Below are 27,217 nucleotides of genomic sequence, written 5' to 3'. Positions count from 1 at the left end.
TAAGTTATTACATCCAAATGTTGTATGAGCCTTTACAACGGGATTGATTACCCAGATGTTGATAGGTCCCGGTGTATTCTATGTCTGGGTCTCAGATTTCTGAGTCTGTTTAATGATCTTATAGGCAAGTAGGTGATCAGTCGACTTTTTGGGTTAAGGCAAGCCGGTTTCCTCACCATGTTTTCCGTCACCTTTCGAGCGATAGTCCATGCACAGTACACAGCCGCGGATGGAACCTACGACCTCAGGGATGAGAATCGCTGAACCCACTAGGCCAACACTGCTCGTATATTTAGTATTTTTTGTATAATAAAGTTACTTATTTATTTTTCTTTTCTTATTGAGTTTTTGTACCGCAACAACAATGTACCGCGGTGCCTTACAAAGATTAAAAAAAATGTTGCTAGACGCTCTTAGGGAAAACCAAAACCATTAAAGCCTTTATGATCGCTGCATAATAATTTGATTATTTAAATACTAACAATGACGAATTGTGGTCAAATACAATGCAAATATAGAAATGACGCGTGCCAAACATTCGCAGGAAACTGCGGTTTGCATCTATTAAAAAAAATATAAATTGCAATTCTTAAAAATTTAAAATATTGTTCTTAGTCTGTTAATCAATAGTTGCTTTACGATTGCGTTTTTGTTATTTTATAATAATAATAAAATATTTGTGAGTATTCGATACAATTAAAATGGAAATGTTTTGTGCGGGTTTTGATAATTCAGAAAAGTTAAAGAGATTTGTCACCATGTCTAAGTAACTAGGGTCGGAATGTACCGTTTCTTTACATATAATATTTTATGCTAATCATGTGGTGCAGGGTGTAGCAAGTAAGAAAAAGTTTCTTACTTTTTAGAAAAAAGTTGGTAATAAGAGCGGAAAGTTTCTAGCCAGTTCTTTTTGTACACCCTTGATTTTAAAGGCGGCAATTTTACGTTCACAAACAAAAGTCAAGATCAATAAATATTTTAAATCTTTACGAATCACGACTAACCGGATGTTAACCGCGCAGTATGACACATTTTCCTAGAACATTAGATGTGGAAAACTGAAATGGAAAGAAAGAGAAGAGCCTACAGTACTGGGGTTCGGGTCTTTAATTCTGCAGTTGTGTTCTAATTCAGATGAATTATGTTACTCATTTTCGTATTAGCACAATCATTCCGCTTATTGAGTGGATCTCGGGATTCCCTCGAACAAAATATTATTTACCTTGTGGTTCACAAATCTCACTAACTTGCTGCTTTAGTTCTAAGAAACAGTTACTTTTCATTTATAAAAATATATCTAAAGTATTTTCGTGCTATGAATACCTACATAAGTAAGTAAAATATTCTTTGACGATTTTTGATTGAAATATAAAAAGTTAACGAGGTTGTTACAAAACTATCTACTGAATAAATTTTGATACAAATTTCACCAAAAGATAGTGTGATTAACCCAAAAATATGTTTTCGTTTTCGTAGGCTAAGTAAACATCACATTAGGTACCTAATATAATATATTTGAGCTCATTATAATATTGAAAATATAATTCTAAGCAATTCTCGTAAACAAATGTCTTTTTGCAAACGGTAAAATATTTTATGTAATTACTTTTATCTTTTGTTATCTATTTTTATTATACAAGGAAGCATCCTACTGTCTATATGCTTTGATTATCTGTTTCAAAGTACATAATTTGATTCTTAGTTCTGTGTCTGACACACGGCCGTGTTTCAATTTTTAGGCTACTAAGGTATCAGTTTCCTTGCGATGTTTTCGTGCGTGTTTTAAATCGCTTCAATAAAAATGAATGTGTGATAGAAGCCTATAGAAATTAACTCAGTTTAGAAACAAACATTTATATTGTTATTGTCCAGTAAAGTATGTAAATACATAATGTCGGATTTAGAATCAAATTCATGTTTTTTAGTCGAGTTTTCCTGTAAATAATTTATAACTGAACCAAGTACAGATTCTTTTATATTAATGACTATTTGGGAGTCACTTTTGTAGAGGACTCTGACCTATAGACCCGGTTGCACTGCCCTCAATCCGGGACTGGCAGCCTCAATACGATACTCAAATGTTAATGCAATATGTTTTTTTAGTATGAATTTCACCTACGGAGCGCTGATGAAGTTTTATACTAAAGTACTTATACGTCACTAATTATATTTTATTTAAAGTGTTTATTAATTTAAGCCAGAGCATTATCATTTCTTAAAGGCTGGCAATACACTTATTAAAAACACCTCTCCCTGCTATATAAAAAAAATACAATTTACGGATATTTGGTAGTAAAAAATAGTTGTCTCCAGGTTGTAATGAACGTGAGTTTTAATAGTAAATCTGTCAATTACAGTACCGGCTGACACTGATGCGCCGACGCTGCAAAGCCCCAAAGGTCTGGAGGAGGTGCAATCTGAACTGTCCTATATGAAGGCCCTGGATGGCTTCGTTCTGGTGCTCTCTCAGCAGGGCGATATCGTGTACTGTAGCGAGAATATTGCAGAACACCTGGGAGTATCACAGGTACGTTATACGAAATAAGAAATCGTTTGAGTAATTGATTTTGAGATAACTGGTTTAGTATCATGATGGTTGCAGGTCAAGGTGTGTGATATTATAATTAATTCAAAATCATTTATTCATATAGGTAACACAATGTACACTTATGAATGTTAAAAAAAGCAATATAAAAATAACATTATAAGGGTAAAACAAATAACATGATACATAAAAATATACCTAATAACTAACCTTAACATTTTATAATTAAAAAATATTAGAGGAAAGTCACCAAATATGAAATAGTATCCTAATATGGAATACCTTCATTTCTCTAAGACTATAAGTATGAAACGCAACACTCGACCATCTTCTGTTCCATTCGGTCTACTAACTATCGCACTCACACCATCGAGTCAGTTGCGCGAATACTTCACGTGTGGCAGGCGTGTTTTGTTTTGTTGTCGTGCGGAAAATTTTAAAGGTAAGTAATAAATGAGTATTACCAGCTGATATGTTTGTATACATAAGTGTTATACTATTTAGTATATCGGTATTATGTTTATTTCACCATTTTGTGATCTTTTAATTTCAAAATATTGTGACTTAAAAAAATATTTAGAAGAGTTTGAACTAGTATAAAAATCCAAATATGGACAGTCGTCGGTGTCTAATTATGGAATATTCCATAATTAGATATAATATTTCATATGATAGATACTTGCTTGCTAAAAAATATATGTAATGTTTGTTTTTAGAATGTCCGGTTCACAATCAACCAAACGAAAAACCTGGGATGAAGAAAAAATGGCACAAGCTATAAAATTCGTCCGGGAAAAGAAAATGGGGTATTTGAAAGCGGCACAGCATTTTCAAGTGCCTAGGACAACTTTATTTCGTCTCTGCCAAAAAGATGAACAGTCTCCAGAAGTGGCAGCAGCTACTACATTAGGACGAAAAACTATCTTGGGCTCCGAACTTGAACATCAGCTAGTAGAATACATACTAATAATGGAGAGTAAGTTTCACGGTTTAACAAGAACTGATCTTCGCCGTATGGCGTTCATGCTAGCAAAGCGAAACAATTTGCAGAATCCCTTCGGTGAATCAGGTATGGCTGGAAAAAAGTGGTTAAAGTTATTTTTAAATCGTCATAAAGATAAACTTTCGATAAGAAGACCAACTGGTACATCATTTGCCAGAGCATTTGGATTTGATAAAGAAAAAGTGGAAGCCTTTTTCAACCTCCTTGAAGAGCTTTACGCTAAGAATAACTATCCACCAAATCGTATTTACAACGTGGATGAATCAGGCCTGACAATAGTACAAAGTAAGATACCACAAATCATCGGCCACAAAGGTAAACGCCAGGTAGCTGCACTGACTTCAGCAGAAAGAGGATCTCTGATGACAATAGTTGTTTGCATGAATGCTACTGGTCATTTTGTGCCACCGTTCATTATTTTTCCCAGAAAAAATATGAGTGCTCAGCTAATGAGAGGCTGTCCTCCAGGATCAGTCGGAGTTGCACACCCATCAGGGTGGATACAAATGAACATCTTTACAGACTGGTTCAAACACTTTATTCAACACACCAACCCCACTCCTGAATCGAGGGTTTTACTGATACTAGACGGACACTATAGTCATACTCACAATATCGATATAATAGATATTGCTAGGGAAAATAACGTGGACATAGTTTCGTTACCTCCTCATACGACTCATAAATTGCAGCCATTAGATAAAACTTTCATGGGGCCTTTAAAAACATACTATAGTGAGGAAATACGCATGTGGATTAGAGACAACAACAGACCTCTAAGTCCATATGATATTGTGGAGCTGTTTGGCAAATCCTATTTGAAAGTACAAACAGGCGAAATCGCAGCCAACGGGTTCAAAGTTACTGGATTGTGGCCTTTAAATAAAAATGTCTTCAGTGATGTGGACTTTATTGCTGCGCAACAAAATGCTTTAATAGACGGTTGTACAACCAATATCCCTCCGCTGGAATCAAGATCTGAAACTGGTCAAGTTCTGGTAGAAATACCTGCACCACAAACAACTGCTAATTTACAACCTGAACCTGTACCTTCGACTTCTGGGCTTAATCGCAGCAGTTTGGGTCTGGTGTCTCCGTATGCCATAAGTCCAGTGCCAGAGAAACGAAGAAAAGTATCTAGCAGAGGAAGAAAAGCTGCTGTAGCAGCAGTCATAACATCTTCTCCCTACAAAACTGATTTAGAAAATAAAAATATGAAGAGACAAGAAAAAGAAAATAAACTAGTCAAGACAAAGAATAAGAAGAAAACTGCGAAGAGAAACAAACAAACGAAGAAAAATAAGGATGATAGTGAAGAAGAAGACTCTGAGGAACTAGACGTTATCCAGTTTGATGAAGGTAGTGAACATGATGAGTTGATGGACCAAGTACCTCCTGACTCTGCTGATGCAGAATGTATGTTCTGTTCAAGACTTTTTTCCATGGATAAAAGTGGAGAAAGCTGGATTAAATGCTTGATGTGTGGGCTCTGGGCACATTATGATTGTGCTGGTCCAGAGTTTGATACTTGGATCTGTGACTTTTGCAAGTAATTATGTAACTTCTTTCATTTATCACAATATGTTATATTTATTTAATTGATCTCAAAGATATTAATGTCCATTTTTGTTATTGTTATGTTGATTTATGCTTATATTCCATATATGGGTACCTATTCCATATTTGGTTACTCATTTGTGATTTTGTTTTTTATGTTAGATTTTAATTTGATAACTAATATATTTGATTAAAGGCTGTTAATTAATACATATAAATGTATGACTGATTAGTAAAAACATTAAACTGTTTTAATTTATATGAAGTTTTTTTTTTATATCCCAAAAACAAAATAGTATTCCATATTTGGTGACTTTCCTCTATTAAAAGGAGTCCCTTAAAATCAAATAAGTACATGTGAAATGTATCAAATTTTCCATTTACTGCCAGTTCTCAAATCAAGGGCGTAGAACGAAAGAAAAGAACTGGCGTTAACTTTCCGCCCCTGTTTTGAGTCGCCAATTCATTTGTTTTACACATACATAGTCGACATAACTAACATAAGAATGTTATACTTTACGTAGCTGTTTATCATTAGGTCCCTTGTATTTCTTATCAGTCACTAAAATCGCCATCGTGCTCACGAGCTTTATCATATTAAAGTCAATAGTATAATTCCCTCTTAAAAAAGCTCGGTTTTGTATCGCGCTGCATACCACATACAATGACCACTATTTAGGCCTTGACTTGTTTAGTTTATCGTGAAATGTAGTCAAAAAGTGTATTAAGAATATCCATAGCGCAAAATCACCTACATCATGAGCACACCCCACATATACACACCATCACGTACATACCCACACTTTTACACCATCACAGAACACAACCAATTTAGGCTTAGTTAAATAAATTAAATCACAATTAGTTAAATGCATTAAATACTTTTTGTTTGTTTGTTCCCTTTTGTAGTTAAATGTATCATGTATTCCATCTTTGCCTATATTTTCAGTGTATTTGTTTGTAATTTTATATAATTTATGTTAGCTGTAGGATTACTTAATAAATAAATAAAAGCTCTCATTTTAAACTTCTAAGGATTGAAATAGTACCGTACTTTGGCCGAAATACGGCGCAAATAAAATAAATATTGACGAAATTTCATGTCGCTTCGGAGAAATTTTTTAACGACCACCTATTAAAATTAGGTTTAGGCCACACTTATTTTTAACCATTCGTGTCTAGTTGCTATGGATTTCTCGTTGTATTCTTTGATGCTATTTCTGTATTGACGCATTCATCTTGTAGAACACACATATCTTTGTTAACCATTATTAAGTAGGTTTTAGTGTCAATTTTTTTCCTGGAATGGAACATCCTGGGTATTACCAGTGATTAAGTATTTAATCGTTAACGGGTTATATCGTTAATACTTTTGAAAAAATTTCCTTCTAAACTATGTATAATGAATACAGTATATATTTGGCGGAAATCAAAGGTAAGAGAGATCTTTACACTAATAAGACTGAGTTCAATGAACTTAGTAAAAGCTTTTTTGGGATATTAAAATAGCATAAATATAGTATTCTCTTTGTAGCTTTAATATGTTTACTGTTTATTCATAATTTTCCTCAATATCAATGTAGCTCTGAAGGTCAGTGACCTTTAAAGAATAATTACTTACATACAAGTAATTTATGATGTTGTAAGCATAAACTTCACACATTACTAAGTGAATTAGTTACTTAGCATCATAACGTGTAATCATATTATTTATTTAACTATAATTTTATTACTGATATTATAATTATGCGGTATTTTAATTCAAATAACATTTTTTTCTAATAAAAAAATATTCCATTAATATATGTATTATAATACGGAAGTTAAGTGAATGTAAGTCACAATACTGTTTTGAAAACTTAAATCCGAGGATAACTGGTTAAGAGAAAAACGAGATTAATTTATCTCCGACATTATAATTATGATTTTTCTGATTTGACTTTGATTACTTATAATATCATACGTATAGATATTTTGGCTCCATTCATAATTCATTCACTCGCGATCTTCAAGAATAAAAATATCTTTATTCCTCTGCAAATTCTCCTACTTTTTCTCGTCACAATTTTCCAATTCTTCTCCGCTTTCCTTTTTATTCCATGTTCCCAAGTTTCTGGTTGACGTCCTCTCTTACCAATGGTAGTAGACCCAAAAAGTCTCTGGTAACCTTGAAATTCAGTAGTTGTGAACGTCAACCCATGAGATGAGAAGATGGCACTTTTGGAGAAGGGCAGCGGGTAAAGGCAGTCTTCAATAATCTCTCAGTCAATTTCCACCTGATAGTGGAAGCTTACGCTAGGTCATTACCAAAGGTTCGCTGAACTGGGCTGCATATAAAACCAAATCGTTTTAGCGACGGGCTTATCATCATTAATACAAAGATACAGTCTAAATCTGTTATAACGACAAAGTCAACGTCAAAGCGTTATTCATGTAGGTAACACAATGAATGTGTACACTTATGAACATCAAAAAAAGACATATAATGCTTCTTATTTTACATTGACTGCCAGTTCTTAAATCAAGGGCGTAGAACGGAAGAGAAGAACTGGCAATAAACTCTCCGCCACTCTGTTTAGTAAAACATAGAAGGGACTCTCGTCGTAGTTACAGCCGATGACGTTGTTATTAAGAACTTAATATAATAGAATTCAACCGGGACCTTTGATTTTGGTCAATATAACCGGTATGTTCTAAACGATGTCGTCGTAAACGGTTTTGACAGTAATTAGCTTTCTTCGTATTTCCAAACTTACATTACTAACATTACAAAAACACGCAAATTACTTAAACGTGAAAACTTATTAGTTTGTTAATTAAACTATGCTTGAATTATTCATTTGTTTTACAGATGGAAATAATGGGCCAAAGCGTCTTCGAATTCAGTCACCCCTGCGACCATGACGAGATACGAGAAGCGTTGCGTGCCTCCAAAGTGGGAAAGCGGGACATGCTACTGCGACTCAAATGTACCATAACGGCAAAAGGGAGAAATGTGCATTTGAAATCAGCTTCGTATAAGGTAATTAGCGTGTAATTCCTTGATACTTGGACATCAAACAATTCTCATCTAAAAGCACGCTGGACTTCCACGCTGTTGACATCCCCTGGTTCGCTTTTGCCATGCTCGATCGTCGTTTCTTGTAAAATTATCAATTCTTAAAAGGCCGGCAACGCACTCGCGAGCCCTGTGGCATTGAAATATGTCCATGGGAGGCGGTACCACTTAACATCAGGTGAGTATCCTGCCCGTTTGCCCCCTATTCTATTAAAATAAAGCATATTATAGTAAATTATATATATAGAAGTATTGAATACGGTTTGTAATATTTATTCACATAAGAGCATCTTTAAAATAATCGATCAGTAAGAAAATGTAGTATGTAGAAGAACCCAATAATTTTGTATCAAATTAAAATTGTATGGTGTCAAAAAGATTAGTCAGTATCCCCCATACAAATGGTTGGATCTCTGATATCTTTTCAAAAATAAAATGCTCCAACTGGGATAATTTTTAAAGTAAATTTCGCATTCATCAATTGAGTTTCTATCCTTGACCAGTCTATGATGTCATAAAGCGCTAAAAATTTTTGTTTGGTCAATCAATAAAGAGCGGCGATTTCTAATTCTCAGTATTAAAGTCTATTGTATGTTTAATATATTTGTAAATTGTCAATAGGAATTGCCAAATGGTTATTAGAAAAGAGATATAATTTTTATTGATGTGTTTTTTGTTGAATGTTTTCGACATATCTACTTATAGGTATAAGTATCTTACAACATTGTAAATCGTATACTACATATTTCATTAAAACTACTGTATGGCTTCATCAGTGTTGTGTTGTGACTCTCATCCTGGATGGACTTTCTTTTGATGTGCGCATTTTACTTTCACTGGAACGGTGAAGAAAAACATCGTGAGGAGACCGGCCTTAGACCCAAAACATCGATGGCTTGATCACCAAAATCAAAAATCAAAATTCGTTTATTCGCGTCTAAACAGATGCGTCTTAGGGCATGCTTATGCATGTCAAAAACGTTTACAAAATTCACCAAGACTACGCCATCCGTTCGCAAAACTACCGGCCTTGTTCTGAGAAGAATGGGCAAGAAACTCAACAAGTTTTACCCTAGGCACCTATTTGCCTATTAAACTGTTAGATGATCATGTTAGAGATAGAGAAATGTGAGACCCAGATATTCAAATATCAGATCATTTATTCCAATTAGACCGCCTAAAATGACACTTTTGAACGTTAAATTAAATATAAAGATGATTCTAGTTGCCCCTTCCAAAAGTTTTTGTGTGGCGAAGAATAGGCAAGAAACTCCACACTTACTCTTTTAAAATAAGGCTGTAGCGTTATTTTGGCTATAATATAGGTTCTATTACAGTTTTTACCATCGGAATATACAAAATGTATGACAATGGTCCGCCAATATTTGATTGGGTGTCTGGTCTATTTAAACCTCGATAAGAGATACATACAGGGCGAGTTTCAAAGTAATTTTATGCTTAAATCATTTCTATTGTTCATGATTATTCAATACAAGTAATGATAATACTTCCGGAAATCGAACCTTGGATTTGGATTTATAATATGTAGCTTAACGCTGTAGGCAAAGCTTTTTTGTCAAAAGCTAGGCAAACTAATACTTTAGTAAAGAAACCCAAGAAGACATACAAAGATAGATATTTCAAATATTAAACAAGTTTGTGTACCACCACACTAAATTCTTTTTATACAGTAAATATGTTTAATAAATAAAAAAACAATTAAAAGTACTTAATAAACGAAAATCGATTTTTGCGTCTTAAATTTTACTATAAAAATGTCATTAATACACATGAGTTGAGCTGTTTGTGTCTGACTGCAATGTCTTTGAAAACAAAAACCTATCTAAAAATATTGCATAATTTAAAATCGTAAAATGCTTCTTATATTTTTACAGGTAATTCACCTAACTGGCCACATGCTGACAGAAGAGAAACCCGAAAATGAGATTGATAAAAAAGATGGCGTTAAGTTAAATAAAAATGGCGCTTTGGTGGCGGTGGGGCGGCCAATACCCCACCCGTCGAATATTGAAATACCACTTGATAGTAAGACGTTTCTTACTAAACATAATCTGGATATGAAGTTCACGTATACGGATGAAGGGTAAGAATTACATAAAAATATTATTAAAAATAAAGAAATCAGTGGCGCTACAACCTCTTTAGGTCTTGGCCTCAGATTTCTGTATCTATTTCATGATCATTTTTAAATCTAATAGGCAAGTAGGTGATCAGCCTCCAGTGCCTGACACACGTCGTCGACTATTTGGGTCTAAGACATGTCGGTTTCCTCATGATGTTTCCCTTCACCGTTCGAGCAAATGTTAAATACGCACATAGAAAGAAACTCCATTGGTACACAGACGGGGATCGAACCTACGACCTCAGGTATGAGAGTCGCACTCTGAAGCCACTAGGCCAACACTACTCTTAATAAAAAATATAATGAAATAATTTATTATTATGAAACACATTACTGTACATCTATTAAAAAAAACTACGCCACACGTAATGTGGATAAATTTAAAAGTAATGTAAAAATGTATGGTGTTAATATCTGTAAAGTATTTTCACCCATGATTTTTTCATAGTACGTCATGTCACTACTAGATGGCGTTAATAAAAATCAACGCTATTACCTGACCGAATTTAGGTAATGCTTGCTAGAGTGAAGTTTGACCTTCGCCATGTTCCATACATCGTGGTTGTATAATATCAACAAAATATCACCTTCAAACGTATTTTGTAGGTTAAATATGATTGTGTTTAACGCTCGTTCGCGATAAACCCACAAGCTGGTGGAAATTGTTAAAAGTGCAGTGATTTGTGATGTGATTCTTGGTTTGGATGTGATATTGTGTTGTGTTTGGTGTTTAGTGTTGGGAATTTAAAGAAATGGCGGGGTTTTTGAATTGTACCGAACCTGTAAGTTGAAACTAGGTTGTTTGAACGTTGAGATTTTTGTTTGAAGTTTAGTCGTTTAAAAAATAAGGATATATCAATAGGTCATTCAAGGTTAAACTAATAGATACCGGTAAACATAACCCTTATTAGGCATGATCGTAGGTCACATTGTTTGACCTTTCGTGTTATGGGAAATATTAAAATATAGGTCAACTAATTACTCGATTTTGATAACTTAAATATTTTAGTATTTAAGATTTTTATATTTGCTTTCATTGTTATTTTCAAATATAAAGAAATTAAATAATTTAAAAATATTTTACAAATTAATGTGTTCATTAAAGTTGCCTAATTGAACATACATAATTAAAATACTTGACGTTAAATTCGTCTATTAAAACTTAAATTTAAGAATCATTAACGCTATTTCCGTTCTAATTTTACGCTTAATTGTTCCAGATTAATGAATACTCTTGGCTTCGACGCTGGCGATTTAAACGGGCGTTCCCTATATGATTATCATCACGCAGCCGATAGTGCATCATTGGCTCATCAATTTAAATCATGTAAGTGCATAAAATCTCATTTAATTGGAAAATTATTTTTAAATGTTATGCTTAAAATGTGGAACAGCGCCACCTATCGCTGTTGCATGAAACATGCGATATCAAGTTTAAAATTACGACGCGTTCCTTTCTTGTTTTCTTTATCCACTAACAGATAGCGCTAGTTGTGAAAATATCTCGTCTTGATCTTGGCTTTAAACTGAGTGTAGTTAGAATTCTTCTAGGTTTACTAAAATAACGATTTAATTGTTGTTCATAATTTAGAAAAGTAGTTATATTTATTGATTGGACATTTTAATATTAAAGTTATTTTTTTAAATTTCGAACAACTTAAAGTTAAACGAACTGAAAGAATTTTTGTCAGAGATAATGGCTTAATAATGGCTTATGAAGTAACAATATACGTATAGACGTTAGCCGGACCGAAACGAGAATAGTAATAATATAAACTATTAAACAGTAAAAAACGATTATACGATAACATTTAAGTATTAAGGCAATAGCCATTAGGATAAATTTAGCACATTAAAATTAATTAGTAACAATAAATTGTAGAAATTATTTAAGTATTCATGAAATTTACGTATTTATTTGTATGAAAATGCGAAGGTACTTCTTGTTAGTTATTTGATTAAATTTCATTTAAATGCGAAATTGGTACCACGTAACGTAACGTACGTAACAAATGGGGGGGAGGGGGATAAAACGTTACGATGCGGGGCGGGGATTGAATTATGCGTTTTTTTTGTTTTTTTTTTATAGAACAGGGGGCAGGAGGCGTTATATTATATTATTTTCGACATTCCGATACTTTACACCACATAAATGGCAACTTTTAGGTTTAATACGTCACTGGGTAACGAAGCGTTTTACTATTGGGTACAGAAAAACGTTACGGCGCGTTACATGGGGGGGGGGGGGCAAGAATCTCCAAAAATTGCGTGACGTATTTTCTCCAATTAAGACTCCTTTCCTATTCAACGACGATCAAGTTGGCACATATGTATGACTAGAATCAAAAAACAAATTATCTCTCACTCTTCAGTCGGTAGCTCATGTATGAGCGTCGTGGCAGCAAGGAAATAGGAGCTGATTATCTTACAGTGTACATTTCTGAGGACGAGTCTTTCTTAATCGGTCTACCTGGTGTGTTGGCTACGTGGTCTTTTGTCTTATGTGATACCAACCAGATTGTCCAAGTTCTCATCGTTTGGGTGAAATATGAGATAATTCGTTGTCGCTATATAGTACAGTAGTCTTCGGGGTTGCGTCAAAGACTGATATATTGGTGCGCTTTGCAATCACGATATTCTTAACATTCGCCTTCAGCACCACATCTCAAAGGTTTTAAAATATTAAAAGCTTATTATGTCATATTTTGGTAGTCTAAACTTTTTTCTATCATTTCTCCTTACTATGCTTGTCAAGGTCGCTTGTAAGCCGCACATTTCCTTACCTACTGTGTTTGCGATCCAAAGTGTTCAATAAATAATTATTTCATAAACAAAATAATTAATAAAATAAAATATTTTATATTAAAAGGCCGGCGTGCACTCGCGAGCCCTCTGGTATTGAGAGTGTCTATGGGCGGCGGCATCACTTAACATCAGTTGAGCGTCCTGCCCGTTTGCCCCCAGTTCTATTAAATTTTTTTTATTGAAACATATATTTAAATTCGTGTTCACATCTATTTAATATCGTTTTATTTATAACAGTAGGTTAATGTGTTATCTGTAATGTTTTTGATTTCTTATCTATTCATAATATTTTGACATCAGAACAACATTATAATGTATAGCAATATTTAATGTTTATCAACTTTATTTAAAATAATGTCATTTTTGTGTAACCAGCACGAAAAAAGTTTAAAAACGGATGCCAAATTCAAATGTTTAAGGAGAAAATATTTAGTGATTTTTACAATAAAAAATGAGTGCATACATGTAGGTACATGCGTTAGAAGATAAACTTTTTATGGAAAAAAATAACTAAAAGTGTGATTAACGATAAATAATAAAATTAATCGAAAATATCATATTTAAATAAATAAATAATTAGTAAATACTATCACCGTCGTATATGAAATTGATTTATTATTATTCAAACTGTTTCATTTTACTGTTAGGAAACACGTAAATATAAAAATACTAGAATATACAACTTGAACATAGTTATCGGTTTTCATGCCACCTAGACCTAACTTTACGATGTCGAATTCAGGTCTCGGTGTGCGCGCGCATCATAAAATAAAGTGACATCAATTTTCTCCATCGCGCCAATAGAAGTATTAACTAAACTTCAATAGTTGTAATTTTTGTAATTGTAGTCTGTGAATTGATGTCTTATATTAGTATTGGTGATCCTTGAAGCGCGTTAGTTCGTATGTGATCTACAATTTGCCAATTGAACGTAATATGGCGTATTGCGCATTTGAATCTCTTAGTTCGCCCCACGCACTGACAATTGCCAAATACTGATTTCTTTTTAGACCTGGTAATTGAAAAATGCTTCTTGTATATTGTACTACAGATATTCTATTGTTATAGCGAATAATCGTAATGTATTATGTATTATATATATTTACATAATTTTGTACATTGGTTGAGTTCACAATAACTGCTTGCTATATTGTTAGTCATAAAATCTAGGTAAGTATAAAATATATATATATATATATATATATATATTAAGTCTTTTAATGTATGATAATCGGTATAGGTATTATTGTGTCGTTCTATCGAATTAGTAGTTATAATAATTTGGAATGCTTAAAAGGCCGGCAACGCTCTCGCGATCTCAGTCTTGCGAATTCTGATTGTACTGTGTTAAAAAGGGATGAATGCTCGTGAAAGAAAACGTACTTTAGAACTTAAAGTCCATGTGCCAACGGACCAGATGCATGTTGTCGAGTTTTGCAATCGGCCAAGTAAATTTTTAATCCCGTATTGCCTGGCCCGAGATGAAAATAAATGCAGGCAATTTTACCAAAATAGACACATTCTTAAGAAAGTTTGTGATTTTCGCAAGGAAATAAAAATGTTTGTACGTCATAAAGGGTAAACCTCTTTTGATGACGCACTTAGTTCGATGTAACACTGTTTTTAGAAACCATTTCGAAATTGTAGGAAGTAATTCAACTTTAAATCCCAGCAGAATAATTCAAGATAAATTACGTAATATTTTACAATGGCGACTTACGCTGGCCAATGGCTGAATATTTTTTAAATATTATGGTAATTAATAATAAGTCACTATGTTCCAGGTTTAAATCGATAGTAGTTTTTACTACGACAAAAAACATTTTTACTTACGATGTATTATAAACTACCCACAAATATAAAAAAAATATTACTTCTTTCAATACATTCAAATCGAAGCTAAGTGAATATGTTAAACATAATTACTTTTAATTTCATTTCTTATAATTAATTTTTATTCATATCTTTGGTTACTTTTAAATTTATTGCATGTACTATCGTTTTATTGTAATTATTTTGGGAACGACTAATGTAATGTTATGAGTATTATTCTCATATTTACATTTGTCTTTTTTGAGAAATAGTCTTTAAACCTAACATATATCTCATGTTTTTTTCTTCACCGTAACATAGATGCATAGTTGTATGACCTCAGAAGAGACTCTTTACAGCTACATTAATATTCAGAATAGCATTTACTGGCCCTGTCTTGGTATAAAATATGGGTTCGGGTCGCGTGGGTGAATTCGAGTCGTTTATCTGGGAGCCACTTGGGAATATTGACGATTTTATACGCTGATAGACTGATGCGATAAAAAGCGATTTGAAAATTAATTCGATTTAACAATATTAAATGTAACTAGTGTTAGTAATCCCCATAACAGAAAAAAGTAAATACAGTCAAAATCTCATATTTAGAAGTAACATCCGATGACTTTCTTATTAAGAACATAATGCAATAGAATTCAGCCGGGACTTTTGATTTTGGTCAATATAACCAGTATGTTGTCTAAACGATATCGTCGTAAATGGTTTTGACTGTGAATCACTGTCTGCTAGTCGAGCATTTTCTACATAAAAAATCAAGTTGAGCATGGCGTACAGACTTGAGTGGTACCACAAGTTTGGCTCTGTACATCGAGAGCAAACAACGTGTATATCGAGAGAACGTTTATATATGAGGCATTTGCTGCAGCGGCTAATAAATGGACTACCGAGTAGGTTATAAGATAGCCTTACGCTGCCAACGTAAAACGCAAATTCCTAATATAACATATTAGGATTTTATATATATTAGCAGACTCGGCCAAGCGTTGCTGTGGCTAGTGAACTTATGTGAAACGTTGGATTACTTTTAACACATCGCTTATAAATTGATTATATTATAGGTAATGCAGTGTCTAGCCTACATTTTAGTCCCCTTGTCGTGTGCCCTACCTATCACATTATAACTCACCATAATTTTATCGTAAAGTTGCATGTGGGATAGCGTGTTGACGTATTTGATTGTTTTTACGGAGTACACACGAACTATATATAATTTAAATTACTGTAAAAGTATTCTGAATATACTGAAATGTGAAAATAATTAAAATTTATTTTATTTTAATTTTATTAGTTGTTACTGTTGGTGTTGTTGCACTTGAACTACTTTTTACCCTTACATGTCTTTTTTTTTATATAATCTTTTTCTTTACTAGGGTTGCCTGGAAGAGATCGCTTGTTAGCGATATGGTAACTTTAGTAATTTATGTTTAAAGAAAACACTTTTTCAACGGATTGAAACTATGTTTTTTTACATAATTTTATGTTTTGAGAAATTACTCGCGGTGTCCACGGTGTATATTTTATATATTATGTTTCTGTAAAAACCCGTTTTAGTCGATATTAACTCCGGAAATAAATATAGATAACATAACTTATTCTATAGCTGTGATATTTTTTTATATACAACACGTTTTGTCTTCAGTCACCGTGACCACGCAAAACGTCGGAAAAATGTAAAATTATGTAATTATAAGTTTATAATAATATATACCCTCAATCCGTTGAAAAAGAGTATGTTAATAAAAGAGAATATATAGATTTATGTTACTACTGTTTTATTTGCAACATAGATTAAATTGATAAATAAAATATATGGAAGATGTCCCAATATTGTCACCAGATTTGCGACTCCTTTTGTGTTTTCCTGGGTCCAGATTAAAAAAAAATAACAAGTTTTATCGGTCTGTAGTAGCCCCCATTATGGGATATATTGACTGTATGTTAAATACATAAGAGATCAAAATGTTGTCTATTATGATTAGTAATATTTCCAACGTAGTTTAGTTTAGCCAAGCGCGACCATATTCGAATTATATATCTGTCTAAAATTCGTTTCACTTATCATGGTTTATTTTGAATTCGCGACTGAATATCTAATTTTACCCATTCTTATATACAATATATGTTAACTGCTACATAGCTACTTACGTATGAGAAATTTGTTACAATTTCAGCCTTTATTTTATTAATAGCGGACATAACTTCGCCTTTCTGGGCTAAAGCCCGTTACGTCGTAAAACCGAGATAATTTTTCGTGGTATATTTAGCAAAACGGAAATAATCCTTTTTAAAGAACATATTATAATTCAGTGGCGCTGGTTGTGTCTTAACGGGTATTGGCATCAGATTGCATCGGTTTCTTCTATTAGGTATTTTATATTTTATTAACAAGCCAGTCACCTACTTACTGTATCTGACAGTATGAGGTTAGTTGCGCATATGTGCACAGACGGGGTTCGATCATATTATGATCTTAGGGGTGGGAGAAGCATGTTGAGGCCACAGGTAATACTGCAATTTAAAAGAACATTATGTAGGAATAGGACAGCATGCTGTTGTCAAAATCAAATTTGCGATTATTTCGCATTTATATATATCAAGACATTTCCATATATTAGTATTACTATTTATAGCCGACTGGGGGCCCATCGTCTCGATTCCGCTAAGTTCTTGTTGCAGTGAATGACGCATCTTACTCCAGAACAGAGGAACTATAGCTTCTTAATATTTTGGGTTCCTTCGATTTGTTGCTCAGGATCGCACCTGGAGGCTGCAAATACAGGACTTCTATAATAAACTGCATCAATGTCTGACTTGTGGGTCGCACGTTCAGGACGGATCTGACTTTAAGGAGACATTTTAAGTAGGCTAGGCAAAAAAGTTTCGGGTTCGTTTATAAAAAAGTAAAAAGAACAGTGGTAATAATTTTTCTACCCTTCCTACCCTTTGCGACATGTCTCAAAGTTAGGGACTTTCCAAGTCTAATAATAATAATCTTATGTATGAGAGATTATTTTACTGCGACAAGCTAAAAGCGTGTAAAAATGCTGAAATGGCATTTATGTTTCATTGCGGCGTTCGCATTATTTCAGTTGGCCGTGGGCGGGTAATAAACGGTCGCTGCAAAATTATATTGTGTAACTTATAGAAACGTAATAGTAATATAACATTTTTACGAATCATAATGCAGTTAACGCTTATTATTTTCGTAGAAAAACCAACCACCTAATCGTCTATTATAAAATTCATCACTATTAAACTGTCAATGAAAAAAACCTTTTATTTCATGAACCCGCTTTACTCGCGTATGTACAAAATTATTACTTCCCTCTCTGTTAGACTTTGCGGTATATTAGTATATCTGTCTCCAAGGTTCCCAAATGTAATAGGTAATTATTAGTTTTGGAGCAGTGTTGGCCTAGAAGCTTCGTGATATTCTCATCCATCAGGTTCAATCTCTGGCTGTGCACCACCAGACTTACTGTCTATAGAGTACCGGCTTGCCTAAGATCAAGAAAGTCGATAGCTTCAGGCACATGATGCTGATTACCTACCTGCCTATATTGACAAATGATCTATAAATAAATCTGAGTCAAAAATAAGCCGTTAAACAGTCGCGTTTAACTAGTGGTCTGAATGATATCAGCTATTTGAATAAACAGTTGAGAAAATATTTAATAGCTTGGATCTACAATGTTTTTCTTATATACGTATACAAAACGCAAAAACAGAAACGGAAAGTGTCCTTGTTCGATTGAATTCGATCGAATGATAAATTCCATTTCTCACTTTAATCTCGATCACGTAAAGCAAAATCTATTACACTCTACGACGATCCTAATTTAATTTCTATACTTGCGTTGAATTTCGAGTATTTTCACTTTCTCATATTGAAATAGTTCGCCTACACATTCTTCTAAGACATCGTAAATTTACTGCATTTTATGTGTAAGAATATTTGTCGCGACCTTTCCACTGTTTTGAAGGTAGACTAGTGAATTCCTCTGATTATCTTTTTTATTATCATTTGTTTTATAACTTTCTTTTTAATATGGCTTTATAGGTACTGCACCCAGTCTATTGCCTGAGTGCTTGTGCGACTAAATCTGGATGTCAAATCATTTAAGTGTAACTTAATACGAATTCTAGAATTATAAACAAACAGCGCGGTTTCTCACGATGTTTTCCTTGATACGAAGAAGTCAAAATCAGCGAAAATATTATCACGGACTCCGTTAATTAATTTGAATTTAGAATTTTTATATTCATGACGAAAACGATACGTGTTTTATTTCTATTAATAACTTATTTCATTTTTATCTCATACAATTTAACTTGACGAAACGCGATTCGGTGTCTTACATTATAAAAAAGGCTTAATCATGTGACTAACAATAGAACGAAACAAATTCGTCTTTCGTTCTGTCATATATATTATATTTATTTATATAATATATATGTGTTTATTTATTTAAAAAAGGTTTCACATTAGCCCGTTTAATATGATTATTACATTTAAATTTTATTCTATTTACTTTTAAGCTTAAATAAGTAAAACAGTGTGTTTTTCAAGTTCCAACAAATTAATAAATTATTTACGAGTTCCTATTGTATTCCAAATGAGATGGTGTCACGGGCGAGGTGAAATTTCTGCTCACAGCTGGCAGAACGAGGTGATATAATGAATAACCTTCCTATTAAGTAACTTTATGATTATTTACAACACCGCTTGAAAAAGGTTTAATCAGCTTCACGCAATTCTAGGGATAACTAAGTATTTGTAGTATTTATGCACTTATGACGCCAATATTAATAAGTTATTATATAAACAGAGCCCCTTTCGTATTGCTTAAATGTGTGTATAGAATAAAATCTATAAATATTTTTTAATACTAAATAAGTAATAAGCTTATGTTGAAATACTTGGCGTAATTTCTACTAGATTTTCACTTTGAAATCACAACCTATACAAAAGTCTATGAATTCTATCTCGTAAAGCTCGTTTTTTATTAAAGAAATGGGATTTTGGATAATCTGATTTTACACGCTTTAGCAGGCAAACATGGCATGTTTTATACTTTTCTAACATTTGCTAACAGAATTATTACAAACTAAAAATATATCATTCTTGAGGCGAGAGAGATAAATGACAAATTATTGCAAATTACGAAAGGATTGCTCTGTGAAACTTTGAGAAAGAAAGGGGAAATGTCAGCGGAAAATTTATGAGATGATTTACACATACTAGTGATAGCGGCCTTAGAACCTAAGACGGTTCTGCGGAAGGGAAAAGGTTTAGAAGGAATCCTTAATTTTTGAGAGCTATAGAAGCCCCTTGATAGGGCTTTTGAATTTTGATAGTTCTTATAAATAACACACATGCTTGCTCCAAACCCTTTTACAAGATTTTAAAGGGCTAAATTCTTCTTCACAAAGCAATGTTGGAGATTTTTATTATATGAGAATTTAATATTAGTCTATGGTTTATAACGACAGGCACCATTGGAGTCATTACGTACCGATGACGCAGTTGGTGTATTAATAATGTATGAATACATAATACTTTACAGTTCACATATTTGCAAAATATTTAAATTGACGTAATCCAACGCTAATTTTACGTGATAGTTAATATAATATTATTTTCCTGTCCTACTTTTTTATTTTTTTTTATTCAAACAGCCTGTATCAAGCTTATATTATATATACATACACATATAAAGATTATAGTAATACATCTATATGAATAATGCTTATTATATAAAAAAATTTATTACAAAAAGTTAAGCTCGTTTTATTATTAAACATTAATTATGTAAAAAGTTCACACTTAATCTAAACATATATAATATAAGAGCGTACCAATTCTTAAAAGGCCGGCAACGCAATCGCGAACCCTCTGGCATTGAGAGTTTCCATAGGCGGCGGTATCACTTAACAGTGAGCCGCCTGCCCGTTTGCCCCCAGTTCTATAAAAAAAAATTATAATGTTTACATAAAAAGGTAAAAATAAAACTTTAATACTAGAGACGTCAAAGGAAAGCAATTAAATGAGAATATACCAGAGATTAAAGATTCCTCAGATGACAAAGATTCTATCCAATAACAGCTGCGTTTATTTTAAAATAAATACAAAATCCATTCAATCCAATGTCGCGATAAAAATATTTCAGCTTTCTGTTGCCTTGAACTTGACTTGCGTATATTGGGTAATGGTCACACTAGTCCCGCGTGTTTTTACAGCCGATAACGAGTATATTGTTATTGTATGTAATAGTTTAGCTTACAGAAAAGAGCTTATGGAGTACTTATAAAGAGTTTTAAAAGCTGATTATATTGTTTGTTGGTTTCTCTTGATTCTTGACTATGTATATACTGTAGTGTGGGACTAGTAGCTTCAGCACATTATATTATAGTTGGCTGATCTCCTGCCTATTTACGCCCGAACCCAATAATTATTCCACAATTGACAGTTGACAAATAAAGATTGTTTTCAATCTGAGATCAGACCGGGACAGTCGATCGATCTCTACGAAGACAATACATTTTTGGCGACGGATATAATGCAATCTTTTCGTTCTTTACACTCATATTTGATAATCAATAGAAACCAAATAAAGTAAATAAAACCTTATAAAGTTAAATTAAAATATGCATATCTGTGTTTATAACATAAAATAGCTTTTTAATTAGTTTAAAAACTGGTGTAAGTTAAAATCTTAAGATAGCAGTTAACTGTCATTTTCATACAAAAGTCTATCCACATACACCGATCCGACCTACCATGGATAGCTTGTATCGACAGATGGCTATTACAATCCATCGATTTGTTTTTGGCACACTTTTATCAAAATTTGGATTAAGATTACTATCTAAAATGGATTTTGATAGGTTTTGAGATAGGGATTGGGCTTTGGCGTAAATTGTCAAATGACGATGAAACAGATACAGGAATCTGAGGCCCAGACCTAAATAGGTTGTAGCGCCACTGAATTTTTTTATAAATATAAACTGGGAAGAGGGTGATATAACTAAATGTGAACGGAATTATCGCACTAAGTTAGACACTTCAGTTTCGTTTTTTAATAGCTATAATATTCTTGATTAGAATAAACATATAAAAAAGAAAGGAATTTATGGATAATCTTATTGACAATTAATAAGCATTAATGTTGCGTCAAGGTCGTGTACTCACGTGAATTGATCGTGCAAGATAAAACCCGGTTTCGGAACAGTGTTAATCATAATTCGTGATTTAGTCTTAAATATTTTCAGCGACATATCTCTTTTACTCAAATGAAATGAAATCTAAGACAAATGTTATTCTAACTAGCTCAGCAGCTATACTATTACGGTGTTAATTTATCTTTTATGTAATTGTATGGTATCGTAGTTTGTTTGTATGATAATGCCTTTTGTAGAACTTTATTGATTGATTTCATTTTCTGTGAAATTTATATAATGAGATCTTTCGTTACTTAGTAGGAATGTTTTATTTCAGTTCCAGTTTCCAAACGTTTTCTCTATTTAAAAAAAAATCAGTGGCGCTACAACCTGTTTAGTCCTGGCCTCAGATTTCTGAATCTGTTTCATGATCGTTTTTTTAAATCTAATAGGCAAGTAGGTGATCAGCCTCCAGTGCCTGACACGTCATCGACTTTTTGGGTCTAAGACATGTCGGTTTCCTCACGATGTTTTCCTTCACCGTCCGAGCAAATGTTAAATGCGCACATAGAAAGAAAGTCCATTGGTGCACAGCCCGGGATCTAACCTACGACCGCAGGTATGAGAGTCGCACCCCACTAGGCCAACATTGCTCCTGTTCTCGCTCGCTCTATTGAAGCTAAGTATTATTTGTATGTTTGTTCACGACTGTAAAAATACTTTATTATGAGTGACATTAGACATAGACTATAATCCAGAATATTAAACAATTCGATGCCGAGACAGGCTTGTAATATTTTAAAACTGATATTTAAAAATCGCATCGCTTTTCGTTTGCATAAAATATTGTACGACTATGTAAATTTACCGTTTAGAGAAGCAAAAATATAAACCATATCGAAGGAGTTGTTATTTCAGTACCTTCACATGTACAGAATTTCATATGTTTTGGGGTTGTTGAACCCGATTTAAAAGGTTCTATAGAAATTGTAGTTTTGTATGCTCATTGTTACGCAGATACATTTTCTATCATGTTAAATATTTATTATTGCAGATTTAGTTCTTACTTTCTTTATAACGATTTCTCTTCTACTATGAGTCTATGACAAAAAGTTTATCAAAGACAATTAGCTATGTATTTGTTGGGTTGTGTAACTATATTTCAGGTCTTTTGAAATTACAAAAAGTTATATTTGAGAATTAAGATCAATTAAGATTGGTAGAACTTTGAAATTCATCGTTCACATTACAAAAGCACTATTCGTCTCTCTCCATTATAGCGTTAACTCGATTTGATAGAAAGGGATACTTTAATTAACTTTGTTACTGATTTGTATAAGATGAATAAACGTTCCACATTATATTACACACAATAATAGTACCTAACCAAGATTTTCTCAGTACTGTATTTGAGCGGGCGTGGTCTAGCTAGATTACGTGCCTAGTAAAACGGATGCAGTATTATCCCCATTCCTATAACAATAGGTTTATTTAAATCAGTTCTATGGTTGATTCTATGGGTCATTGGGTATCATAGATTGACACAAACAGGACGGCTTTCTAATACTTTTACAAGTATTATCATAACCATATCGTACTATATAAGTAAGTCATAATATATATCACAAACTCTTTAGATTTTTTAATAATGCATCTAGAGTTCTCTCTAGGGAATTAAAATATAGCATTGAAATTGGAATAACCTAGTTTTGAACTATTGCCACTTTCGTTAAGAGTCGTCGTTTACCTCAAGGTTTTTCTATAGATTCACTTATTGTAAAACTTAAGTTGAGTGTTTTAAAGGAAAGTGTTCTGAGAAATCTGTCAGAAACTATTTCAATCCACTATTTGTACTAAAAGGAAGGCATTTGAAATGTCTCAGAGGATTGTTATCTGGTTCGTTCCGGATCAGTCCCCGGAAGCCTGTCATTACAATAGATTGTACTAGGTAGTTTTACTGTAGCATATTTATCATTATTAATTAGATCTTTGTGGAGTGAGTCCTTGAAGTCTTCGTCATATACATGTTCATTATTAGTTTATGAATGTGCTAATTTCCTATCTTAGTCACTATTTGTCTCAATGTCTGTTACTATCTTGTTTCATATGAGGATTATTAGCGGTTTTACATCATGTCTATGTAATTCTATGCTTAGAATTTTATTACTTGTCGCTGTTGATTATAATCCATATTAGAATCTGATCGTATCAGTATCTTAGCTTTTTTTAGACTATTGTCGATATTCCTTTTTAAAAGAATAACAAATACACTGACTGAACAAGATTGCCGTTTCGCCTGTCGCCGAGCAATTTTATTTACAATTAACGTAAAATACTGCAAAGCGGTTTTTAAGACCATTTAACCTAAATCGGTTTTAATGTCCCCGTTCGTACATATTGCACTTCAAATAACTTTAATTTTGATGAAATTTAGTTTAGGAGTTTGGAAAGATTTTGGTTGTAAAGATTGTGAGACAGTTATTTATAGTGACAAACTCTCAATATAAATAATAAAATAATATGATGAAAAATTATTCAAAATAAAAAAGTATACTTATCTTAACCAATTGGCTTAGTAATTGGCGGCATTTCATTGAACCACTCAAGTATATTTTTATCTGTTGTAATATTATCGCAATATTATGCATTATCACGGAGATGTACAGATAGCTAGATAGTATTATTCCAAGCGTGTGTCGTTTTCTTTAAAAATAATGTGCAACATAAAATTTGTAATCACGGTCAATGTGTTTTTGTCGCAGCTTGGTATCTAGAATGTCTTCAATAACATCTAGTGAGTAGTGATACTTGGGATTATGCCAGTGAGCAACAGTGCCGATTTCGTTAATCGGGTTACTAACGCAGTTCGCTAATCAGATAATACTAAGCTTGGATTGTCTGCGCTTAAAAGTACCTAACTGTATTGTAATGAAACTTCATCCTCGCTATGAGATGTTGAAGATTTTAAGTTATACAGTATTCATTGTGATGATGTCTTTGCTGCTTTAATTACCAATTATATTGTAGTTAATTGTCAAAAGATTTGGCAGAGCCAAGTACAAAAACTAGTAGTTAATAAAACAGTGGGCTAATAGACACATTAGAAATAAGGGCACCTTGATTAGAAGGAAACCGATGTTCACTTAATTCGATTGCCTTTACTGGAACTATTTCTGCACAGACACGCAATGTTAGATCTAGGATAGTGGAAAATTGTAACCTAATAACAGTCTACTGTTCTCCAGCAAATTGATATACAAATTTATATATGCGTCTATTGTATCGTTATAATCCTTAAAATCAAGCCGAATCGAATTTAATGGTTTAATAACATTATTTATTGCTTGGAAACCAAATTAAATGCGGCGGTAGATGGTTTTGACGATTACTTTTATCATTAAAAGTTCACGTTTTCAGGTCAAGCTCTTTGATTAATAAGAGATAAATGTGACAGATCGTTTGAGACGAATTCAATCTATATGAATATTATTGATTTCAATATAATTTTTGTAATTGTTTCAGTGTTCTCAAAGGGGCAATGCGAAACCGGGCAATACCGTTTCCTGGCGAAGACTGGCGGCTACGCCTGGGTCCAAACCCAGGCCACTGTCATCACAGACAAACAGCAGAAGCCCATCAGCGTCGTCTGCGTCAATTACGTAATCAGGTAGGTTTAGCTTTAAGAAAAAACGACGCAATTCAAGTGTTTAGTGAATATTTTTGAAGACTTGTATAGAACTTAAGTAAGGTAAGTGGAATTTTTCATATAATTTTTTAATGTTATAATATGGTCTATCGATGAAATGGCTTTTCGTGTTACCTATAATCGGCGTTTTAATGAACGCTCCTTATCTGAATCACTCAATTTCAGTTACTTTTTTATGAGGTCTTTCATTAAGTTTATTACATAACTGCCAATTAACGGAAGGCGGAATGTAAATTATTACTTCGAAAAGGCCTCATAAAGTTTTCGTAGTCGGTTCAGCAGCTTCGTGTAATCAACACAAGTGTTTCTGGGACAATGCGAACAAGAATAAATCTTAATTAACGTAGTCTAATTAAGCTCGATTATTCCAAACCACACAGCGTTAACATCATTTCAGAGTTATGTGAGAAGATAGAATCTGAACTATTTTAAGAAATTTATTCTCACAAAATATTTTCTTGTTCTACAGTAATTGATATCCATTTAGGTCGGCGATCTCGTAAAAACGCAAACTGTTAGGACCCGAAATAAAGCTGGGTGATAAGGGAGGGTAGTTCGTAATCCTTTGATCACAGCCTGTGGCGACTTATGTAACAATTTGCCCAAGAGAATCCCGAAATTCTGATTCAACAAAACCTACATGCGATTAATGATTTCCTTATATTATGTATTGTATATACGAGTTTGATATAACAATGGGTTTTAATTTTCTCTTCAATATACTCTCCTAATGCAGTCTGTGCTGAAGCTTTAATTTCTCCGCCATCTTTAAAGTTACTTAGGGCGACTCGTTCAAGTCAATTAAGTCTTGTTTCTAAAGAGAATCCACAGCGGCTTTATTAAAACGGTGCCCGGATTAGAGATGCTTTTACAAGATTTTTAGGTCGTCTTTCGGTGTCGTTGTCGTTTCATCATATTTTTATGATGCTATTACGTTGTTACAATGCTCCCTGATGCCTTCTAGTGACAAACAAGAATTTCGTTTGTATTTTTTTTCTGTTTAACAAGTTTCAATTGGATGTTTCAAATTACTTTGTTAATTTGTTATAATTTTAGTATACTACCCGTGGCTATATAAGAAACATTTTGAAGTACGATCTTGTTCATTTATTCATTAAAAGTTTTCAAACATCAATTTGGTAGATTATCTAAAGAATCTTCAGATTTTCGTCCATAAAATTCAATATTTGGACGTTGACTTTATTAAGAATTGTTGTGATGGTTAATGTTTAGTAACAAAATTCTTTATCAGGCTCTGAAAGTACTTTCTGCGTCGTATCGCTTTTATGGGCCATAGTCAGCACTCGGAGACCACGTCTCGAGGTCACGAATAAATTTATACACTAGTGTGAACAGTTTTATTTTCCTTCAAACTCGTAAAATCACATAACAATTATTATGGCACTTCA

The 27,217-nt window shown here is 33.1% G+C and overlaps 1 protein-coding gene across 5 annotated transcripts in view; it reads left to right on the top strand.

Annotated features, from left to right (window-relative positions):
* The window catches only part of LOC110994150 (hypoxia-inducible factor 1-alpha), a 67,053-nt gene that overhangs the window by 19,839 nt on the left and 19,997 nt on the right, over nt 1-27,217 (top strand). For all 5 annotated transcript variants that reach the window (XM_022260680.2, XM_022260664.2, XM_022260671.2 and 2 more), the window contains exons 3-7: nt 2,358-2,527; nt 7,957-8,127; nt 10,059-10,267; nt 11,527-11,633; nt 25,625-25,769. In XM_022260680.2, coding sequence (XP_022116372.2) covers nt 2,358-2,527; nt 7,957-8,127; nt 10,059-10,267; nt 11,527-11,633; nt 25,625-25,769 — 802 coding nt within the window. The remainder of the gene's footprint in view (nt 1-2,357; nt 2,528-7,956; nt 8,128-10,058; nt 10,268-11,526; nt 11,634-25,624; nt 25,770-27,217) is intronic.

The sequence above is a fragment of the Pieris rapae genome, chromosome 1 (assembly GCF_905147795.1).
Source record: "Pieris rapae chromosome 1, ilPieRapa1.1, whole genome shotgun sequence".
NCBI lineage: Eukaryota > Metazoa > Arthropoda > Insecta > Lepidoptera > Pieridae > Pieris > Pieris rapae.
This window is presented reverse-complemented; position numbering and strand designations above follow the sequence as displayed.